Raw genomic sequence first — 21,640 nt, 5'->3', positions numbered from 1 at the left:
TGCAGGGCAGAGTCTTGCATCCTAATCTCCGATAATCTCCACCATAGACTTCTCCGCACAAGGAGATTGAAAGGTTGCAGTTTAATGCATTCCTTGCTTCCCAATACCCTGCTTATAAAGTCCATTTACGCTATGTGCTGGGACAAATATTTTGCCTAGTAAGGTGTCCAAGAGACTGACTTCTTAGAAGCCAAACTTTCTGATGTTTTACTGTTTGTTCTCTTCTTAGCCCAGCAAAGTCCCTTTCTGTTTCACTTCTAAAAAGGTCCTAAATTGGAGATTGGCACATTGTTACCCACTGTTGTTTTACGCTCCGTGTCTGAGGGCGCAGAAAGGGAAAGAGACAAAAAACTCAGCTTGCAGGGGTGGCACTTATATGCTGAGCTGCGTGACGCCACCTGCTGACCTGCACGAGTACTGCCTTTGAAGTTCTCCAGAACCTGCCTGGCACCTGAAGATATTCTAAAGGTGAGGTGTTGGCAGATAGTTGCCATCAAAAAGAGTGTTAGTGAAGGTAAGTAACTTTTGTTTTCATGCTTGTTACTGTGTCGCTTTCTGTAATCTGCTTAAGTTGGCAAGAATATAAATTGTTTGCTTTTCCATGTAATTTGCTTGGAAGTGACCATTCCTCCCTCTACTCATTTTACTTTGCCACTCAGGCCTCCGACCGTTCATTCCAGAAAAGGACAGCCAACACTTTGAAAACTTCTTAGAAACCATTGGTGTGAAGGATGGCCGGGGCATCATCACGGACAGTTTTGGGCGATACCGGCGGACGATGAGCACAGCTTCCAACTCCACGACTAATGGGAATGGGGCAGCTGGTGGCTCGGACGACCAGTCTGTGCCTTCGGAGGGTGACGAGTGGGACCGAATGATCACAGACATCAGCAATGACATTGAAGCCCTTGGGTGCAGCATGGATCAGGATTCATCTTGAGGGCCAATGGGGGAGGGGTCTACCTGTCATTTGCATCAACCCTCCCCCTCAACAGCTCTCTGATGTCTCTCACTGGATTGCCACTGCTGCTATTGTCTAGTCCGTCTGCGTGTTCAAGGGAAGAAGCCAGTCAGCGATGGCCGCTCATCTCTGGACACATGCTCCTCTGCGACTTCGGCTCTTGGCCATCTGTGCTTGGTTCCTTTTACTGTGAAGGAGTGCGAGCATGTGTGTTCTGGGGCAGGGGTTTCCTCACACAGTGGCATCAGATGTCATGTGAAAAGCCAACTGACATTCGATCGTTTAGTAGGACTTATTTCCAGGACCTTGTTTTTTCTTTTTCATGGGTGGTGATGAAGAAACTCTCCTCCATAGCAGTGTTCTTAAGGTAGGGCAAGTCATGCAGTGGAAGACGATATAACGCAGAGCGCAGGACGCACCCGACAAGAGATCATTAGACTCCAACCATGAGTTCACAGTTTTGCACATCAGGTTTTACTCTGAAACTTTTTTTTAAAGAAAATGAAAAGGCGAAAAAAATGAAGTTTTATCACAATGTGAATAATTTAAACCGATTGCTGGCATTGTTACACATTTGCGAACTTGAAGGATGGCAGTGCTGTCACAAGGCTTCACTATGGCATGTATTTTTTTTCTTTTTTTACTTTTTGTCTGATTGCGTGAGGAAGTGAGAATTATATATTTACATTATCGTTGTTTTGTCACGTTGTGCCTTCAAAAATACAGTGGGCTTCATGCTGTCACACTTCCTAATGAAAGGTATTGCACATTGGGATGACCTGGAAAATAGTGTATACAATTTTACTGACACTCTGCTGATACTTTTATAGTTTCATCCTCGTCGCCTAGCCAATTCTTATGCTCTACACTCTTTTGGCACCTTGCCACTCTTCCTCGTCCCACTTCTGGTCATGGGTTGATAGGACTGTGATGAGAAAGAGTAGGGCTTGGTTTCATGAAGGTAACCTGTAGGTAACATAAAGAAAAACTGTCAAGCAAATGGGGAATAAAGAGGATTAAGTTTTAAACGTTTAAATTGTCAGTGACTTGCAACACAATGTCAAACATTAACCAAGGTTGCTAGAAAGTGTGGTGGAAACCTATATTACATTTGCTTTTATAATGCTTTAACAATGCAGGTTGAAGGGGAGTATTCGAACTCTAGAAAGACTCAGGTGCTTGCCTTGTAATTCAAGCTAGATGTTGGAGGAGGGGTGGCGAGTAAAGAAGTGGTTTTGAAACTTTTGTCCTTTTGTAGGATGTTAATGCCTTTCTCTGTAACTTTAAGGTCTCCATTGTTTTCCCATCTCTTGTGGAGTGGAAGACCTCACACAGGAAGCTGATAATTTCGCATGTACCATTTTCCTTCAACAGTCCTAGGTTTGTTTAGATTATGATACTGGCTGGTGTGGATCAAGCCTTTGTGCTTCATGTGGGTGGGCTTCGGTCTTCTGCATAAGTCCATAGGTGTGGCGTGCGTTTCCAGTGGTTGCAGATGCATTCTGTGTGTCAGCGGTTGACCTGGGGCCAGTATTGAAAAGACCTGGTAGCACTGTACCCCGAGCAGATGCAGAAGGTGGTGAGCAAGGTAATATTTAAAGTATTGCCTACTTGTTATGCTCGTTCTTGGAACTCTGTTTTTCCACCCATTTTCATTTTCTTGCATAGTGGATAAAGTTGCATTTATGCTTTTCGGTAAGCTCTAACCCGAGAGCCCTCTTGAAATCCTGCGATTAGAAAATCTTAAAAAGGGGTTCAACTCAAAACTTAAAGTTGGTAAGAAAGTCATGTTAAAGAAACGTGTGTGTATGTGTACACATGTTTCTATTTGTGTATGTAGGTAGATATTCAATCCACACATATATAAATGAATGACATGTTAATGAGATTTAAATGCCCCCACTAAATTTGTATTTGATGCTAAACAGTCAGATAACTGTTTTATTTACTGTGCAAAGCAATGTGGCATAAACAAAGGAAGTTTCAGTTTACAGTGTAATATCACACATTTCACAGTTCACAGAGGAAGCTACATGACTGTACACGTTTGCTTTTCCAGTTAATGTGCCCTTAACCATTCCTTTACTGTGCCGCAAAATAAATGTCCTATCACATTGTCTGTGAATCTATATACTTTTATGTATATCAATTATTTTTTTATTGCGGCGTGTACACATTTTAGACCCGTGTAATGTGTAGTTATATTTAGGTCAGTTTTTTTTCTTCGGGTTGCTTATAACTTTGGTGCGATTTACCCAATCTGCCCAAAACGTTGCAATTACATAGCAAAAGTGGCTACATTTTAGTATGCAGAGCATGAGTTGGCCACCTAAGGAGTGTTGGACACCTGCGAAGAGTTAAAGGCAGGGTCTGCTAAAAACACATGTTCTACAAGCAGCAATGTGATGGCACTATACATTACACACCAGCCATGCAAAAGATAACTCACCAGATGCAGTGCCTATGACCTCAATAAAAAAGAGCACCTGACAGTGCATCATTATTAAATAACCTCACCTACTCAAAGAAAAAAAGCAGACTGTATCTGAGGTTGTTTCATTGATAATGTTAATGGTAAGGACTTATGTGATGTCAATTGTAGGATCCTTTGTGATGTGACCTATTGCCTTGTGGGTGAGGCGATGAGCATTGTATTAGTTGTGGCTTGGATGGCTGGTGTCCAAATTCTGGTTTGCGGGGCTTACTATTACTGGTAAATTAATTTCATGGGGTTGTTTTTACATTAAAGTGATTTTCAGATGAATTTCAAACATATCTTTAAAATGTTATGGCCAAAGTTCACTTAACAGTGAAATCATTTATTGGTAGAAAATCGCCACCAGATGATCAGGCATAGTGCCTGCCATGACGCGTTTCGCTCGCATCGCGCGAGCTTGATCACATGACGTGTCTCGTGATCTAAAGGCAATTTGAATAAAAAAGGCAGAAAACATGCTCAACTGCCTATCGACACAAGTGAACACCGTGAATAATAATAAAAAACAGACTAAATATCGGCACCATTTCCAATAGTTAAAAGATGGTTAAGAGGCTAACAAAATCAATCAGAAATATGTCATTACAATGACACTATGTTTGGGAGATAAAATAAATCCCATGAGCATGAGAATATCAATGTAAATATGTAACTAAAGTGGCAGTGCTAATTTCAATCATATAGTTGTCAACCCGCCATTATAAAATTGATAAAATGCAAATGCATAAATATTCAGTAAATGGACTATTGAATATAAATACAAATATCAATATGGATAATGTCATATGTAAAGTGCAAGTGCACCTAGCTAATTGCTCATCAATAAATTAATACCATACCAATACAATTTCTTTTTTTATAAAGTGGGAGAGGACATTGATATTATAGCACGTGATCACACAATAAAATTATACATAAATACATTAAAACCGCTCAACATGTAATGGAATTGATATAATTCATAAACACCTTTTAAAAGCATATAATAAAAAAATAGATTTATCAATGCTTTATATTGTATCAGAAACAGAAGAATGCCGAATTATAAAAAAAGGAGAAAAAGAGAATATGTGCAAATGTGCAAAATATCTAATGTGCAAAAATAGTAAAGTTACATAGCAGCAGCTGATTCCCTAAAAGAACTACTTTTTCATATGAGTCAACATCACACAATTCGAAAAGATGTAAAATCTTCGAATTGTCTAAATAATTGGTCAGAATTGGAAATGATCAGAAAAAGGACTAGTATATAAAGGCACATTCATATAACGATATGTATAAGCTACAGAGAAGAAGAGACAAAACAAAACTGGCAAAAATTTATAAAATTTATAAAGTTTATAGAAATTTTATAAAAAATTATGCATATCTTCATTGGTGTTAAGTCTATTCGGCATCTTAGTATCGAGGGCTAAAATAAAGTGTGTCTCTAGTTGCCTTAATTTTTTCTCTCTGTTCCCTCCCTGGCCGGGGTTGGGAACGGCACCAAGCACAGAATAAGTAAAGTCTTTCAACTGATTATGATGGACTAGCTTGAAGTGCCGGGCAACCGGATAACTAGCATCCGAATTGACAATAGCCCTGATATGTTGAAGAACACGCTTATGTACAGGAAGTTTACTACTACCTATATATGCTAGGCCACATATGTAAACCGCAAATTCTGTACGGCAAGTCAGGTAATCCTTAATCTCAACTTTTTTGTCGCTAAAAGCCGTCACATAATGAGTCATGTTATAAGCAAAGTGCATGCGCGGCATGAAGTGCATTTATGGAAACCCTTACTAACCAACCATGATCGTTTGGGGAGAATTTCAGGACTCGATTTGACCAAGGCATCCCTCAATGAGGGAGCCCTCCTGAAAGTGATATCAGGTAAGGCCGGTAAAATAGACCCCAAAGTAATGTCAGTGAGTACAATTGGCCATTGGGAGTAGATTATTTTTCGAATCTTTTGTTCCTGTACGCTAAAAGTAGTTATTAACCTTATTTGCCGTTTGTCTTAAAAAATGTTCTCTGTAAGCTCTGCATCCACACTATTGATAGTTTCCCTAGGTTTGAGCAGATCTTCTCTTGGATGTTTATTGGCTTTCTCCAAAGCCAAAGTCAATTGTGTAATTTTATAGCCTCTGCTCAAAAATCTAGAGAGAGCCTCCTGCTGACATGTGTGTGTGTCACTAGCTGAACTACAGATGCGGCCGAATCCGCAAGAATTCGCCATACGGGATGCTTTTGATCAGATGGTGGGGGGGTGTACTCCCTGCATGTAAAATAGAGTTACCAGCAGTTTGTTTGCGATGTAATTTGGTATGGATTAGATTGTTGTCGATATATATGTGTATCATGAAATTCTACACTTGTATCGCTAATATGAGCAGTAAATTTTAAATTAAGCTCATTTTGATTAATGATGTTGATAAAATCCTGAGCCTTCTCATATGTTCCATTCCAAATTAAACAAACATCGTCTATATAGCGCCAGTAATATGCAACATGTTCATACAGCTCCCTGTGTGTGGCCATGAGGACATGCTCTTCCCACCAGCCCGCGTGGAGACATGAATAACAGGGAGAGAAGCATGCCCCCATAGCCACACCACTAAGCTGTTGATAAATTGTTTGATCAAAAGAAAAAAAGTTGTTATTCAAACACATCTCTGTCATTTGAATTAGCATATCCTTATGTTCTTTCATGCCAATATCCCTTTTGTCCAAAAAATATTTGGTAGCTGACAATCCATCCAAATGATTGATACTAATATAAAGGGACTCAATGTCCATAACTATAAGTAAAAATCCGGAATGCCAAATAACTTTATCAAGTTTGCTCAGAAAGTCTGTAGTATCCCTAGCGTAAGAAGGTAATGAGGTTACATGAGGTTGAAGAAAAAAGTCTACATATTTAGACACATTTTCAAGCAGACTTTTCTGTGCTGAAATGATTGGACGTCCAGGGATAGGAACAGTCTTTTTATGCACCTTTGGAATATGCACCTTTGGAAGAAAATATAAAACAGGAGTGATAGGATGCTCTACTTTGAGAAAATATATTTTCTGACAAGGAGTCTAGGATATAGGATAGGATAGGATATATGCTTATAAAGCGCTCGAATGCCGTGGCGTCTTGGTGCTGAAAAGGGTAAGAACCTAGTGGAGCCAACAGGCCTATCACCTGTAACTATGTTCTGGTGAACAGCAGAGTTTTCAAGGCTTTTCTAAACGCCAATCTGTTAGGTTGCAGCCGCAAGGTTACAGGCAGTAGGTTCCATAGTAGAGCGGCACGGTGTGAGAACGCTCTGCCACCCCATCTCACTCTCCTAATCCTATCCAAGCAGAGAAGTTTCAGGTTACCCGATCGTAATGGTCGGGCTTGGATGTAAGATCTAAATAATGTGCGCATAACCCCTGCCCCACCTCCGTAAAGCGCCTTATGGACAAGACATAGAGCCTTAAATTCGACCCGATGCTGCATTGGGAGCCAATGTAAGGTTCGGATAGCCTCAGAGGTGGGTTTACCTCTAGGTATATCCAAAAGCAATCGGGCACCAGCATTCTGTAGTGATTGAAGCCTATTCATTTGCGTCTTGTCAATTCCCAAAAATAGGCCATTACAGTAATCCAACTTTGAAAGCAGGAGGGCCGCCACCACTAGTTTCTGTTGTTCCTTCCTGATAAAAGGAAAGATCTTCTTTAGAGTTTTAATCAGGGAAAAACAAGAGGAGGTAAGGCTGTTGGACGCCGGAGTAGGGCACTGTCCAGCCATCGTAGGCCACCATGAGGCGTCCCAGCGGGGTTGTCCCTGGCCGAATTCCATAACTTCTGTTTTATCGGTGTTTATCTTAAGGTAGCTATGATTCATCCAGGCTATAATCTCCTCTAGGCAGGCATGGAACCTGACCGCCGTGTTCTCAGAATGTTTAGCCATAGAGACAATAAGCTGAGAATCATCGGCGTAAGCTGTAAACTCAAAACCATGCCTCCTGATCAGGGTGGCCAATGGCAGCATATAAATATTAAAAAGTGTGGGTGACAAGGCAGAGCCCTGAGGTACCCCACATGGCAGAGAGAAACTCTCCGACTGCAGACCCTCCCAGCTCAGGTTCTGAACTCTTCCATCCAAGAAGGAAGACAGGAGAGACAATGCTATGCCCTTGATGCCCACCTCATGGAGTCGTTGGACCAGCACTGTGTGGTTCACAGTGTCGAAGGCTGCCGACAGGTCCAATAGAACCAAGATTGCGTTTCCCCCCTGATCTATGGTTCTACGAATCTCTTCTGTGACAACTATGAGGGCAGATTCAGTTGAATGGCTTGGTCTGAAACCGTGTTGGGCTTTATCCAATACTTCATTTGTTTCCAGATAGTCGGTCAACGTTTTATTCATTGATTTTTCTATGATTTTGGCCATAATGGGTAATCCGGCAATCGGCCGATAATTCTTTGGCTCAGTAGGATCAAGCGTGGCCTTCTTCAATATCGGCTTGATAATTGCCCTCTTCCAGCAAAGCGGAAATGTGCCAAGTTCTACAATCTGGTTTAGCAGTGGGGCTAACACCTCCCCTATTCTGCCTGCGATCTGATGCAGCATAGTGACAGGACAAGGATCAGTAGATAATCCTGATTTTAGGGAAAGAAGAATATCACCGACTTCCTCTGAACCAATCGCGGGGAAGCTAGCCAGTTCCTCAAAAGGTGAACTCACTGTCACTGTTGATTCTTGCCCTTTGTCTGGGAGTGGGCAAATCTGCGAAAGGTCGTTATAGATGTCTTGAACCTTCTTTTGAAAGAATATGGCCATCTTGTTACACAGATTTTGGTCTGGATGAAAGGCGGAGCCCAGCTGGGCTTTAGAGAGTAGATTAATTGTTTTAAATAACTCTCTAGCGGAGTTACCTGCTTCATCAATTTTGTTTGCAAAAAACATCTTTTTTGCCTCAATAATGGCCATCTTGTAGTCTTTAAGGGCAGTATTATATATCACTTTTGCGGATGTATCATATTCCTGCCGCCATTTACGTTCAGCAGTTCTACAATTAACCTTAATAGCTTTAAGCTGGGAGTTGTACCAGGGGGAGGTTGGCTTATGCTTTCTAATGGTAGACCATCTTACAGGAGCTACCTGATCAGCCGCTGACTGTAACCAGTCATTGATATTAAGAGCAGCCGTGTTGCAATCTTGAGGTAGTAATCCCGGACCTGAATTAAGGGCCGCTAAGAGATCCTCGGCATTAACTTTATTCCACCGTCGAGTCAAGACTTTCGTAGATTTTATTTGTTTTTGTGATGGTGGAAGAGGAAATCTGATCCGAAACAAAATTGCATGGTGGTCAGTCCAAATTAAAGGGGTAACTTTTTCCACATCTATATTGGGGTCATTCGAAAAGATACCATCCAGGGTGTGACCCGCCTGGTGAGTGGATTCAGCAACCAGCTGGGCAAGCCTAAATGTAGTGAGAGTGTCAAGAAGTTTTTCCATGTCAGCATTTTCCCCCAGCTCTAGATGGAAATTAAAGTCGCCAAGCAACAGGAATGAGCCTTGATCTGTTTGGGATTCTAGGTAGGTCATCAATGATTGAGCAAATCCTACTTTTGGGCCGGGAGGACGATAGAGTAAAAGACCCTGAAGATTAGTGACATTATTTCTAGTAATGATGAAATGCAGGGCTTCTGCTGAGAGATCTTGGATGGGTTGTATCCGTAGGTTAATGTACTCTCAGTGAATGATTGCAATGCCCCCCCCCTTTTCCACCTTCTCTGTTATGTGATGCCACCACGTATCCTTGAGGAAGGGCTATGTTCCAATCTGGACATGAGGCTTTATCTGCCCATGTCTCAGTCAGGAACATCATGTCGATATTGGTGTTTTGAATTATATCTTCGATTTGGTACTTATGTTTGCTCAAAGAGCGAACATTAAGCAACATACATTGGAAGTATTGTTCCTGGACATCCGGGTGATAACCAACCACCTTATTTAACAGTTGGTGGGGGGGGAACATTCAGCCTATCTTCAGAAGCTTTCGACATACTACCCTCCCTCTCCCCTGTTTTTTCCTCCTTCAGGCCACCCATGTGAAACAAGCAGTTTGCACAGTCGGTCTTACCTAATGGGGTTAAATTGTGTAATTTACACCAACCTCGATCACAGGCCAACAGCTCCAGCCTGCTGTATCTAATGGGGCAAGATCGACCAGGAATCATGGCGCTGGGCGCGAGACGGACGTGGACGGGCGCAGACTGGCTTGCCTTTGGCGCGCCCGTCTAAGAAGACGTGCTAGATAAGAAGCCAAATAAGATATTCATCCACCCAAACATGAGCACAATTCTTGCCAAACCAACAACACCAGGACTTGGCTGCATCCCCAAGAAAAGATGCTTTGCTTTCAAGGAGAAGCCACATGTTCCCCTTTCTAGGCCCTGAAGCCCCAATAGGGCTTGGCACAATAAGTGTACAAAACATTTCTGGGTGGAATGCTTGAACTAATCTCAGTCACTGGTAATTAGTCGTGCCGCATCCCCATCCTTCGTTATTTTGCACACCATGCCACTAAGTGTGGACCCAGCTATATGCAAATGAGTCTTGACCCTGCCCCATAGGACAATTCCAGCACGAACTGCCAAGCTAGATCCTCCCTGAATCGGAACACAAGCAGCCCAATGCCTGTTAGCCTTAGTTAGGGGTTCATCAGCCGGGTACAGCTTGGTTCCAGTGACAAAGGGTTTGAGACATTGCTACAACCCTACACCTTAACCTAGCCCATACCCACTCACCCACGACCATTTGCACCACACTTGCCTTCACTGCAACTCCATAATTCATACTTCAATCCAGGCAGTTCTCATTACCCTCAGGACTCATATGAGGAACTATTCAGGCCTCAGCAGGAGAAGCCCCTTGGGAGAGTTATAATAATAATAATAATCCACATTTGTAAAGCGCGAACAATCGCCCGTAAGGGTCTCTAGGCGCTGGGGGCTGTCGGGAAGATTAAGTAAGCTATTGCCCAGAGTCACATTGTGCTGGGCTAATCTGCCGCCTGCGCCGGGGATCGAACCGTGATTCCCAGATTCCGGAGTCAGTCGCCCTGGCAGCGGTGCCACACTCCTTCCTGCAGTGGGAACCTCAGGTTTACCCTGAATTGGAACCGTAGCCGTCAAGCCATCCCCACCAGAACTTACTTCTGCACATCGTGCAGTGATTCAGAGAGCAGCGAAGCTTCACCATATGCAAATGTGAAGGCTAGAGTGGTAGGCGCACGCATAGAAAACAAAACCTCAAACCCACTCCAGATGGTTAAACTTGTATTTTGGGGCAGATAGTCCCAATCTCTCCGGTAGTTCACACTGCCCATAAAAGAGCCTCTGCTCAGGCCGTGGGGGATGTTTCCCCGCCTGATAAGGAGTCTAAGAAGATTGAGGTGGCAGGCAAGCGGGTAGCACTTGGAGAATCTACACTTAAGCGTATTGCCAAGTTGGTGGGCCTCTTTTCCAGGTACAATGGATGCCACTAGGAAGAGATGGAGGAGATGGTAACGCACCTACCAGAGGCCCACCGAAAAATGGGACAAGAATTGGTTGAGGTGGGCATAACTGCTCAGCAGAATGCATCCACAAGCAGCGGCGGCTGGCACAGGTAAGTACAGTGGGGTGGAGCAGGGTGCGGTTGGGGGGGGGGTGGGGGGGAGTCAACAAACGACGGAATAGGTATTATTTATTTATTTAATTATACTTATTCTGTGGAGTACCCCACCGCGTTTACCTGTGCAGGCCGCCTCTGACCACAAGTCCAGGAGTGGGAACACCACCCTCAAGCCCTCCACAAGTACTTCCAATGGTAGAGGGCTCCATCAATACACCAGTTCACCAGCCCAGAAAAAACCAAAAACAAATGCCAAATCTGGTATATTTGCATTTACTTTTCCACTTCTCCCCCTCATCCTCTAAGTAAAGAGGATGAGAGGATATGCTTATACTAGTGGCGCCAACTTGGGTCAAGCAGCCCTGATATTCCATTCACCTTGAAATGTCAAAAAACACTCACAAGAATCTCTCACATACACAAACCATCCCACTCAGAATCAGGACGATCTCAGCCACCCAGATCGCAGACAACTGAACCTCGCAATTTGGCACCTGGGGTCCTAAATTTTTGCTATCTCAATGACCCAGAGGAAGATACAGCTATCTTGAGGGAAGCAGACAAACCTACTACCTGTGCCTGCTATGCTGCAAAGTGGAAAAGGTTTATGCATTACTGCATTTCTAAACCGTTCGACCTTAAAGTTTTGTCACAGGGCATTATGTCCTACCTCTTACTCTTGTACAAGGCAGGCCTTGCCTACAATTCTATATGCCTGCATTTAGATAGCAGTTGCACCATACCTCCAAATTAAACAAAACTCTTCCCTGTTTAGAATACCAGTCATTAAAGCCTTTGTGGCAGGCCAAAGAGGGTAATCCCTCAAAAGATACCTCTAGCACCTACTTGAAATCTTAGTGTAGCTCTTACACGACTCATGGGTCCTCCCGTTGAGCCTGTGTACTCATGATAACTACGCTTCTTGTCTTGGAAGATTGCTTTCTTTCTAGCAGTCACCCCCCCCAGAGGAAGTCATGATCTTTAGGCTCTTTCATTACAGTACTTTATTCAGGTCCATATGGACTTGGTAGTTATTCAGACAAACCCCAAAGTTCTTCCTAAAGTTTGTACATCCTTCTGTATGAATCAAACCATTGAGCTGCCTATCCTTAGGCCCACAGCCAGAGTCCATGGCAAAACACGTACTTCACACACTAGGTGTAAAGAGAGTGCTTATCTACTACACATGATGGGACTAAGCCCTTCGAAAAGAAAAGTCTATTCAACTTTTTGTGGCTTCTGTCAAACCGTATAGGGTTCAGCTATCTCTAAAGATAGCATTGCTAGGTGTATAGTTAAGTATATATAAACGTACTATACCAAGGCTAAGCGTACACTCCTTGTCACCCCTACAACCCACTCAATATGCAAAAAGGATGCAATATTAGCCTTTCTGGGTAACATTCCTTTAACAGATATTTGTAAAGATGATACTTGGTCATCTCCACATACCTTAATTAAGTATTAGCGTGTTGGCATCCTTCAACGTCAACAAACTTTCATTTGGCTAAGCTGTCTTTAGAACACTCTTTCAAATATCTGCATCATCTACTCACTAGCCACCGCTTTTGAGAGGGACTGCTTTGTCTATGCAGAGAGCATATGTATGTACAGCGACACGTCCTATGAATGGAAAATGTTACTTTCACTTTAACAATCTGTTTGTAGAGTGTAGTACTGTAGATTCACATGCACCCACCCTTCTTCCCGGAAGTGAGCAATGTTTATAGATATTCTCCAAGTACTTTAACTTTCTTGACTATGCCGACTACACTGTCTTAGACATTGCACTCCACGCATACAACTCTCCCTTTCAGAAGGAAAACAATCTGAGAGGGAGCAAGTGTGCTATTACATTTTGGACAAATGGTGCATTCACAATAGGTCTTGTGGCTCAAACTTCTTGGAAGGAAAATACGTTGTTGACATTCTGGCCCAACACTAGATGGCAGGAGTATGCATAGTATGTGAATCTATTGCACTACAAGCAGATGCTTACAGGGTAAGTACCATATATTTTTTTTGTTTACTGGAAAAAACAAAAGTGATGATATAATTAGGTGTTGAAGGGAGATAAAGTTACATTGAAAAACCACTGCACTTCACCAGTTCCAGTTTAATAAATTAATTTTAACTTGCTCCGCCATCATGCACTGCTCATTACCTCACATATTACATCACTCATTTAATGGGAAATGACATCACTGATGACTTCTCAAATGTCCCTGGGGTCACGGTGTGCCTTTGCCAGCCCCTTTATGTGGCATTTGATTTTTTCCCAGGATTCTGGGCCCGAGTTACGAGGTACTGTAAGGGCTGCCACAACATATTTTCCATATTGTGACCTACCAATCAGGATTTTCTCATCCATTTTGAATGAGTCAAGCAAAGTATATCTGGGCACCAACAGTCCAGATATCTCTAACTTTTTTACCAACATTAACCTCTTCATGCCCACTGAAACACTTTCTTAAATGTTAATATCTCAAATGTAGCTGAATGGATATACACTAGGTAACACATAGCAGACCTACTAAGCAAAGTAGCTGCAGATTGCTTACCTTAGAATTATACACAAGGGTCAGACGGTATCCAGAAATTCTTGAACAGTACCCCTGCGCTCATGGAGGTGGCGTTGTTCGTCTCCATGCCGAAAGTAATGTGCGCTGAGCCTATATACGCGCCACCCCAGTGACTTTTTTCGATGTTTTGTCAAAGCTATTTCTATTTTTTTAGACTGTTCTCCTGGTGTGCTAGGGATGCCCCTTAAAAAACAGCGGGTCTCAAACCCTTTGGTACCTGTCACATGGAAATGTCTATGACCGATCCACACTAGCATTGTGTGGTGTTAAGAACAGGCGCACAACTTCAAGACCCGAGAATACTGCCACGCCATGAATCCGGAGATGCTGCGGGAACACTCTTTGAGGCTATCTGATGTCAGACGACCCCACAACCTTTATGATCCTGGTTGTGCAGAGCCTCTACTGACAATTGACGGGTAAGTCCACAAGCGAAAAAAGTCCAAGAATGGCTTTGATTTAACTGCGCCGGTCCAAGCCCTCTGACTGGGTGCAGGAACGATGCCAACATTCAAAACCTTGATTCCACAGTCAAGCATGTGCCTGGGACCGCCCCGCGCCTCCAAGTGTTTACAGGAGCCGGAGTGACCCGCCCAATTCAGAGTTCTATTAGGCTATGCACCTTACATTTGGGCCGTCAGACCTCTCTGGGTGTGCCTTTGAATCCCATGGGTTCAGAAGATGCCCTTACTGCATTTCCACCAGCGAATTTACCCTAAGTGCCAGTCAGGCCCCTTGGATCTGGTACTGGATCCAGATCAGCGCCACCTGTGAGGCTGCGACCTTCTGTGAAGCCTGTTACAGTGCCATTGTTCCTAGCGCCTCCTGTACCCCATCATCAGCTCTGATTCCAGTACAGAGCCATATCGGTGTCATCCGACGCAGACTCCAGCACTGCCCGGTTCCTTGCCTTTTGAGTCGAAGCCAGTACCCTTTTCCTTTGACCACAATCCCCTTAACGAACCAGAGGACAACTTTTATGAGGAACTGGTGGAGGCCAGTGATTTGGACAGCTCACCAGACATAGGCTTGGTCTCTCCTCCCACTGTGGCTACGGATGAGGGACCCTTTTTTTGCAGTGGTGGTGTGGAGGGCAGTTGATTACCTCATCCTTCAGCTGCCTTCGGTGGCAATGAAGTCCTTACAGGCATCCTGCTTGGGGCTTGGTCCAAGCTCTGCACAGTTGCTCTTCTGCACAGGACAATTGTCTGCCTCCATTGCCCTGCTTCTGGGGACCCCAGTTTCTTCACCCAAAGAGCTTGGTGGTCCAAGCCTCCTCCTTCTGAGTTAACCCTGTTGTGTTCCTTACTACTCCGCTGGATAGGGTATCCAAAAGGCTGGACACCTTTGGCAAGTGACTGTTGTCTTCCGTCAGCTCAGCACTGCGGTAATGAAAATCACGTGACTATTGGGCCCATATACCCACACTGTGTGATATTCGGTTATGCAAGTGCTGTCTCTGGTCTTGGAGGAGACCCGAGCCATACTGAGCTGCCAGATGCAGCAAAGTTCACTATTCGATGTGGATTGGACACAAAAGACTTGCTAGGCAGAGCGATTGCTTTCAGTGGGACTTGCACATCACACCTGGTTTAGAACCATTGATTTTTTTTCATGGGATGGCCAGGCTTCCCTCATGGGCATGCCCATTGAAGGCTCTTGCCTTTTTGGCAAAAAGGCAGACTCTGCGCTGGAGGGCTTTGAAGACAGATGGGCTAGGGCCAGGTATTTGGGCCTATCCCTGACCCCTGCCAAACCCAGTCTGCCTTTTGCCCCTCCCGTGGCTACAGTAGCAGCCAACAGTTGCATCCTTTCTCTCCCATGCATCAATGCCAACAGCCTTCTTAGCCTTTTCATGGCTAAAATGGTTCCCACAGATCACAGTCGACCACCAGCCAGAGGTTGTGCTAGTCCGCAATATACCCCCCACCTCCCTTTAGTTTGCCCTCCTACCAGCTTGGGTGCCCGGTGGGAGGCAGGATTTGCCATTACCTGCAGTCCAGAACATCGAACAATCGGTACTTCAAATTGTCCAGCAGGGCTACTCCATCCACTTGCTGGAAAACCCTCCACCCATGCCACCTTGTCACGACCAGCTGACGGAGGACCATCTCTCGTTACTCTGTCAGAAAGTTCAGATCCTTTTGGTCAGAGAAGGCACTGAGAGGGTCCTGGCATTGTAAGTATTTGGTCTTGGTTGCTTTTCCCACTACTTTCTGGTGCCCAAAAAGGACATCCTTCCTGCCGTACCCTAAACCTGTGCCCTCTCAACTTTTTCCTGAAGAAGAAGTTGAAGATGCTTACATTGGCTCAGGTTCTGTCTGTTCTCAACCCTGGAGAGTGGATGGTAGTGTTGGACTTGCAGGACGCCTACTTCCACATCCTCGTCCTGCCTGTTCACAGGCCTTACCTACAGTTTATGGTTGGCCACAAGCATTATCAGTTTGTTGTTCTCCTCTTTGGCTTTACCAGCGCCCCTCGGGTGTACACCAAGGTGATAGTGGTGGTTGCAGCACACCTGCATAGGTCAAGGGTTCCAGTCTTTCCCTACCTTGATGACTAACTGTTGAAGGCACAATCTTGCAGTCGGTCGTCTCCCATCTTCAGAATATAGCGAAACTCCGGCACTTGCTGGGGTTGACTAGGTACGTGCTGAAGTCACATCTGACTCCCTCCCAGACACTCTCTTTCATTGCAGTTGCTCTGGACACAGTGCATGTTTCGGGCCTATCCTAAACGGTGAGTCCAAGATATTCGGGCTATGAAACAGATGATTCAGCCTACATCATGGATTTTAGTGAGACAAACTCTGAGGCTGCTGGACCTCATGGCCTTCTGCATCCTGCTAGTGACGCATGCCCTTTGGCATATGGGACCTGAAGTTTCAGTAGGCGCATCAGGGGAATCTCTCCGACCTGGTCAAAATCTTAGAAGGGTCTGCAAGACTCGCTGTGGTGGCTAGTAAACTGCAATCCGGTCAACGACAGGCCCCTTTCCCTTCCACAACCAGAGCTAACTGTAGTGACAGACGCTTCATTCTTGGACTGGGGTGGCAATCTGGAATAGGTGAATGTAAGAGAAATCTGGTCTCCGGTGCAGTACAGGCTCCACATCGACTTGCTGGAGCTACGGGCAATGTGGCTGACATTGAAAATCTTTCTTCCTGTGATCAAGGGAAGGCTGGTAGAAGTGTTCATTGACAACGGAACTGCCATGTGGTACTGCAACCAACAGGGTGTAATGGGATTGTGGACTCAGTGTCAAAAGGCCCTGCATCTCTGGACATGGCTGGAACATCAGGGCATTTCCCTGGCGATTCAACACCTGGCAGGCTGTATAAACTACAGAGCGGATAAACTCAGCCAACAAAGCCTAGTGGATCACAAATGGCATCTCCACCTGGAAGTGGCGCAAAGTTACTTTCAAGCTTGAGAGAACCTTACTTTCATCTGTTAGCCACCACATAGAAACTGCAATGTCAGCTGTTCTGCCTGCTGGAGTTTCCAAGTCAGCTCTAGCTCGGAGACGTTTTTCGTCTTTAGTTGCGCTAAGGCCTCCTATACACCTTTGTGCCGATACCACTCCTGCACAGAGTTCTCAAGACGATCAGGAACGAATGTACCCAGGTCATTCCTGTAGCTCCAGATTGAGCAGAGAGAGTTTGGTATCCTGAACTCCTGAGCATGAGCATCGGTCCTCTGATCAGGCTGCCGCTTTGGGAGGATCTTCTGTCACAGCAGCAGGGCAGGGTGCTGCACCCGAGCCTGCGCATGCTCTGCCTTCATGCTTGGAGACTGAGTAGCGACAGTTGACAGCTTTCCACCCCCCCACCCCGAACAAAACCACCTGTAATGTTATTCTGGCAGCCAAGCGTCCCTCCACCAAGACGGTATATGCCTGCCATTGGGACACATTTGTTATAAAATGTGCCTCCAGGAATGTTGGCCCTCTTTCTGTACCCTTATTCCAAGTTTTGTTTTATATTCTTTCTCTGGCTCTGCTCTGGGCACAGTAAAAAGTTCTCTTTCAGACATTTGAGCTTTCTTGTAGTTGCTGGACCAACCTTCTTTGTTCAAGTCACCCATTGTGACTGGTCTCCTAAAGGGACTCCGAACACCTCTTCCTTCCAAAACCATTTATTATGCCTCTGTGGGACCTCAATCTGGTCCTGACCGTATTAATGTGTGTACCCTTTGAGCTCCTACTCAACTGTCCACTCCATCAAATCAGCTTTTCTGGTGGCCATGACATCGCCCAGAAGGGTCAGCGAATTGCAAGCACTCTCTGTGCACTCTTCCTACACAACAGTCTACCCAGACAAACTGGTGCCTCCTTTCTCCCAAAAGTGGGGACATGTGGGTCAAAAATCACCCTATGTACCTTCTTTGATCTGCTTCACCCTTCTAAAGAAGAGGAGAAACTCCACTGCTTGGACCCAAAAAGAGCGTCGTTGTTTGACATTGATCGTACTAAAGAGTTCCAGGTGGATGATCAACTCTTCTTTGGCTACGTTGAGGCGAAGAAAGGAAAAGCTGTGCAGTAACGAACCATCTCAAGATGGATAGTTCTCTGCATAAAAATATCCAATTCATTGGCCAAAAAGCAACCCTCTGAGGATTTGCATGCTCATACTACTAGAGCCCAGGCTGCGAACACTGTATTAGCTTGTGAAGTACCTGTCCTGGACATCTATCAGGCAGCTACATGGGCATCTCTGCACACGTTCACTAAGCATTGCCTGGGCAGTCAGTCTCTTGTGACAGGCACTTTGTCCGTTTGGTCATACAAGACTTTTTGGTCTAATCTGTTCACAGACCCACCTCTAGGGAAGAATTGTTTGGTATCTATTCCAAGGTAAGAAATCTGCTCCTAGAAGTCTCTATCAGATGAACAGGTTCCTTCCCTTTGGTAACGCTCTATCTGGTAGTGACTCTAGCAGCAGATTCTTTACAAATCCTCCCACCTTCTCTGCTCTGCACACGGATTTCTGCATAGTGTCACCCCTTTGAGGACCTTAGTGCTGCGCACTAGGACATCAGCATCCATCGTGGCTCCGCTCTTCTGGGGTGGAAAGGTCGTGAAAAGAAACGGATGCCTGAACGCTGGGGTGGCTCCATTATAGGCACCGTGAGCTTCAGTTCCAGCGCGGCCAACGCAGAGCCGAATTATGCCAACTACCAGTGAGCAAGGGTACTGGCCAAGAATTTCCAGAACCAGTCTGATGCCTGGGGGTAATTCTAAGGTAAGAATTCTGCCGCCAGATAGTCTCTACCAGATAAAGGTGTACCAAAGGTAAGTAACTTGTTCTGTACCGTAGTGCAAGCTTTCCTCTAGGAATTAACATAGGAAATTGCACTTATGTGACCCTACCCCACCCCCTTTCTTTATCAACCCCGCTTGAGGGTTTACTGCAAAATTTTCCATAAAGGAGCCAAAATAGATGAGCTTGTTTTTAATTGGGGGAGGGGGGGGGGGGGGGGGGTCATGCAGATTAGTCAAATTGCACCAAAGTTATTAAAGGAACAAAAAAATTGCCCTTCCAAAGGAAACTCTGAGCTAACTATAACCACACAGTGGTGACACTACACTGTGTAATATATATATATAAACTTGTGTGTTACTTAATAAATGATAGACTGACTGCACGTCTTGTGGTGCTTCTCCCTCTGCGCTGATAGATGTGGAATTGAGGGAACGAGGGAATTGAGATATATATAATATGGGCAACTGGAATTATGCTGTGGCATTTTTGCATTAATTGTGGATTTGCCACATAATCCATCATCTGCTGCATAATTTGCGAAATTTACCCAAACGTTTTTTACAGATCAATGTGTTCAAAAGTTACTAAAACCGCTGCAACACATGTTGCAGTGCAAGATCCTTCACAAAATTCAACAGGCCACCGCTTTATTGCCTAGCTCTGCATTTGAGTGTTAAACTGTTAGTAATAAGGTAGAACCTTTTCCCAGACAGTGTTAACATGTGTAAAAGACAAAATAATGCTGTAATACTGTCACAAAAAAGAGCTGCAATATTTGCCTTTTCTCGATGCATAATTTTTTCTTCTTTACCACATAATTTGATCCTCCCTGTCATATAGTTCCAGTGGTCCTGATATATGTAAACAAATATATATAGATAGATAAATATATATATATATATACACACACACACACACACTCCCTGTTAATATTCCATTGCATTACTTATTAAAACCTATCTGATATTCCTCCAGTCCCCACAACGTCCCTACAATTGACTAATCTAACCTCGTGCCAAATAACATAAAAATTTCACTTTTTCATTATTAAACGAAAATAGAAAATATTGTCCAACATTCAGCATCCTTGTGTGAAATAATAAGTGCTTCCTAAGATTCATGTGGAGTCCGCTTTAGCAGCAATAACTCAAAGTAAATATTTTTGTAAAAGTTTATTAGTCTGTCCTGTGGCTTGGGAGGATTTCTGGCCCACTTACCCTCACAAAACTGCTTCAACTCAGTGATGATTGGGGTGATTTGTTTATGCCCAGCTCTCTTTATGTCCCTCCACAGCATCTCAATTGGGTTGTAATCAGGGTTTTGACCTGGCCATTCGTAAATGCTGATATCTTTCCTTTTTCTGCGTTTCAGTCATAGTATTACACATGTGTTTTGTATCATTGTTCGGATGTATCATATGTTTTTGTGTAAGCTTTAGCTTTTGATCTAGTCTCCTAACATTTTTTTAGACTGTGCTGGTATAAACCGTAATTAATGGTGGACTCAATGATTGTGAGACACTTTTGTCCTGTGGCTGCCAAGCAGACCAAAATCATCACCCTATGCTTGATGCTTTTTTGGGTGATATGCAGTGTTTTGGTTTTGCCAAATATGATGTTACCGCTAAACAACTCCACTCTCACCTGCCAGATCACTTTGTTTCAAACATACTGTGGTTTGTTCATGTGCTGTTTTGCAAGCCAGTGTCCTTTTTGGAGAAAATAGGTGCTCAAAGCATATGAGCTGCAGATTGTACCCTGTGCATAGATCGCCATCTGGTGTTGGACTCGGATGGTTGCACCTTGTTGTTGTTTTGGAAGAGTCTTTTGTAGTCGCGAGATATGTGATGCCTCCCTTGGACGATAGTGCGGATGGGCATCGACTCCATCCTCAGATAGTTTTTTTCCGCCATGGGGTTCGGATGTAACTTCTGCGCTCCGGTTCGACACCATATTCTCCAAACCTTTTCGACGCGCAAACTATCTAAAACTCGACGGTATTGTTTTCGAACGCGTGATCTTCGAAGCGCACCTCAACTACTCTATTCCGGTCGTTGACGCGGGCCGCTGGGCCTATCGACGCCGTTCAGGCCTACAGCTCATGGAAAGGACTCCATTTAAAAAATGCCCCCAGTGTGGAGCTAAATTCCCACACTGTGACCACCACAAGGTCTGTAATCTGTGTCTCTCGCCCGAGCACGACAAGAACAATTGCCAGGACTGCGCCTCTTTTCGATCCAAAAAGACCATCCGTGATTGTCTGGCCCGACGACACATCATGGCGCAGCGAGCAGCTCCGGTACCTGTGGACATCTTCAATGAAGGCCCGATGTTCTGGAGGAGGATTCTGAAGACCTGGAAATCGTGTCCAAAGCAGACGACTCAGACTAAGATGACCACAATTGCCCCTACCCCAACCACACCCGAAAAAAGGCGGCCCTGGTCAAGACTTTGCCTGCTGGCCCCAGTCACGACCGAAAACAAGCTTGAGAAGCCCCGCCCCTGGGCCTGGCTCCGAAGATAAGGGACAAGCCTTCAGGTAGCTCGGGACCGAGCAAATAGCATCTCATTGTTCCGCAGACACTATCGGCACCAAAGCTGGGCGTGCAGCCTACTCCCAAAAAGACATCGGCACCGAACACCTCAACGCCGAAAGAAAAGGCTTCGGATCCGACACCAAGACATTCGGAACCGAAAAA

The 21,640-nt window shown here is 44.6% G+C and overlaps 1 protein-coding gene across 3 annotated transcripts in view; it reads left to right on the top strand.

Moving 5' to 3' along the window:
- CCM2 (CCM2 scaffold protein) overlaps positions 1-3,094 on the top strand; it is a 371,750-nt gene extending 368,656 nt beyond the window's left edge. For all 3 annotated transcript variants that reach the window (XM_085628570.1, XM_085628571.1, XM_085628569.1), the window contains one exon: positions 660-3,094. In XM_085628570.1, the coding sequence (XP_085484696.1) occupies positions 660-940 (281 nt within the window). In that variant the 3' untranslated portion in view covers positions 941-3,094. The remainder of the gene's footprint in view (positions 1-659) is intronic.
- The last annotated feature ends 18,546 nt before the right edge of the window (positions 3,095-21,640 follow it).

The sequence above is a fragment of the Triturus cristatus genome, chromosome 10 (genome assembly GCF_964204655.1).
Source record: "Triturus cristatus chromosome 10, aTriCri1.1, whole genome shotgun sequence".
In the NCBI taxonomy this organism is placed as follows: domain Eukaryota; kingdom Metazoa; phylum Chordata; class Amphibia; order Caudata; family Salamandridae; genus Triturus; species Triturus cristatus.
The sequence above is the reverse complement of the archived record's forward strand: the minus strand, read 5'-3'. Positions and strand labels throughout refer to the sequence as shown.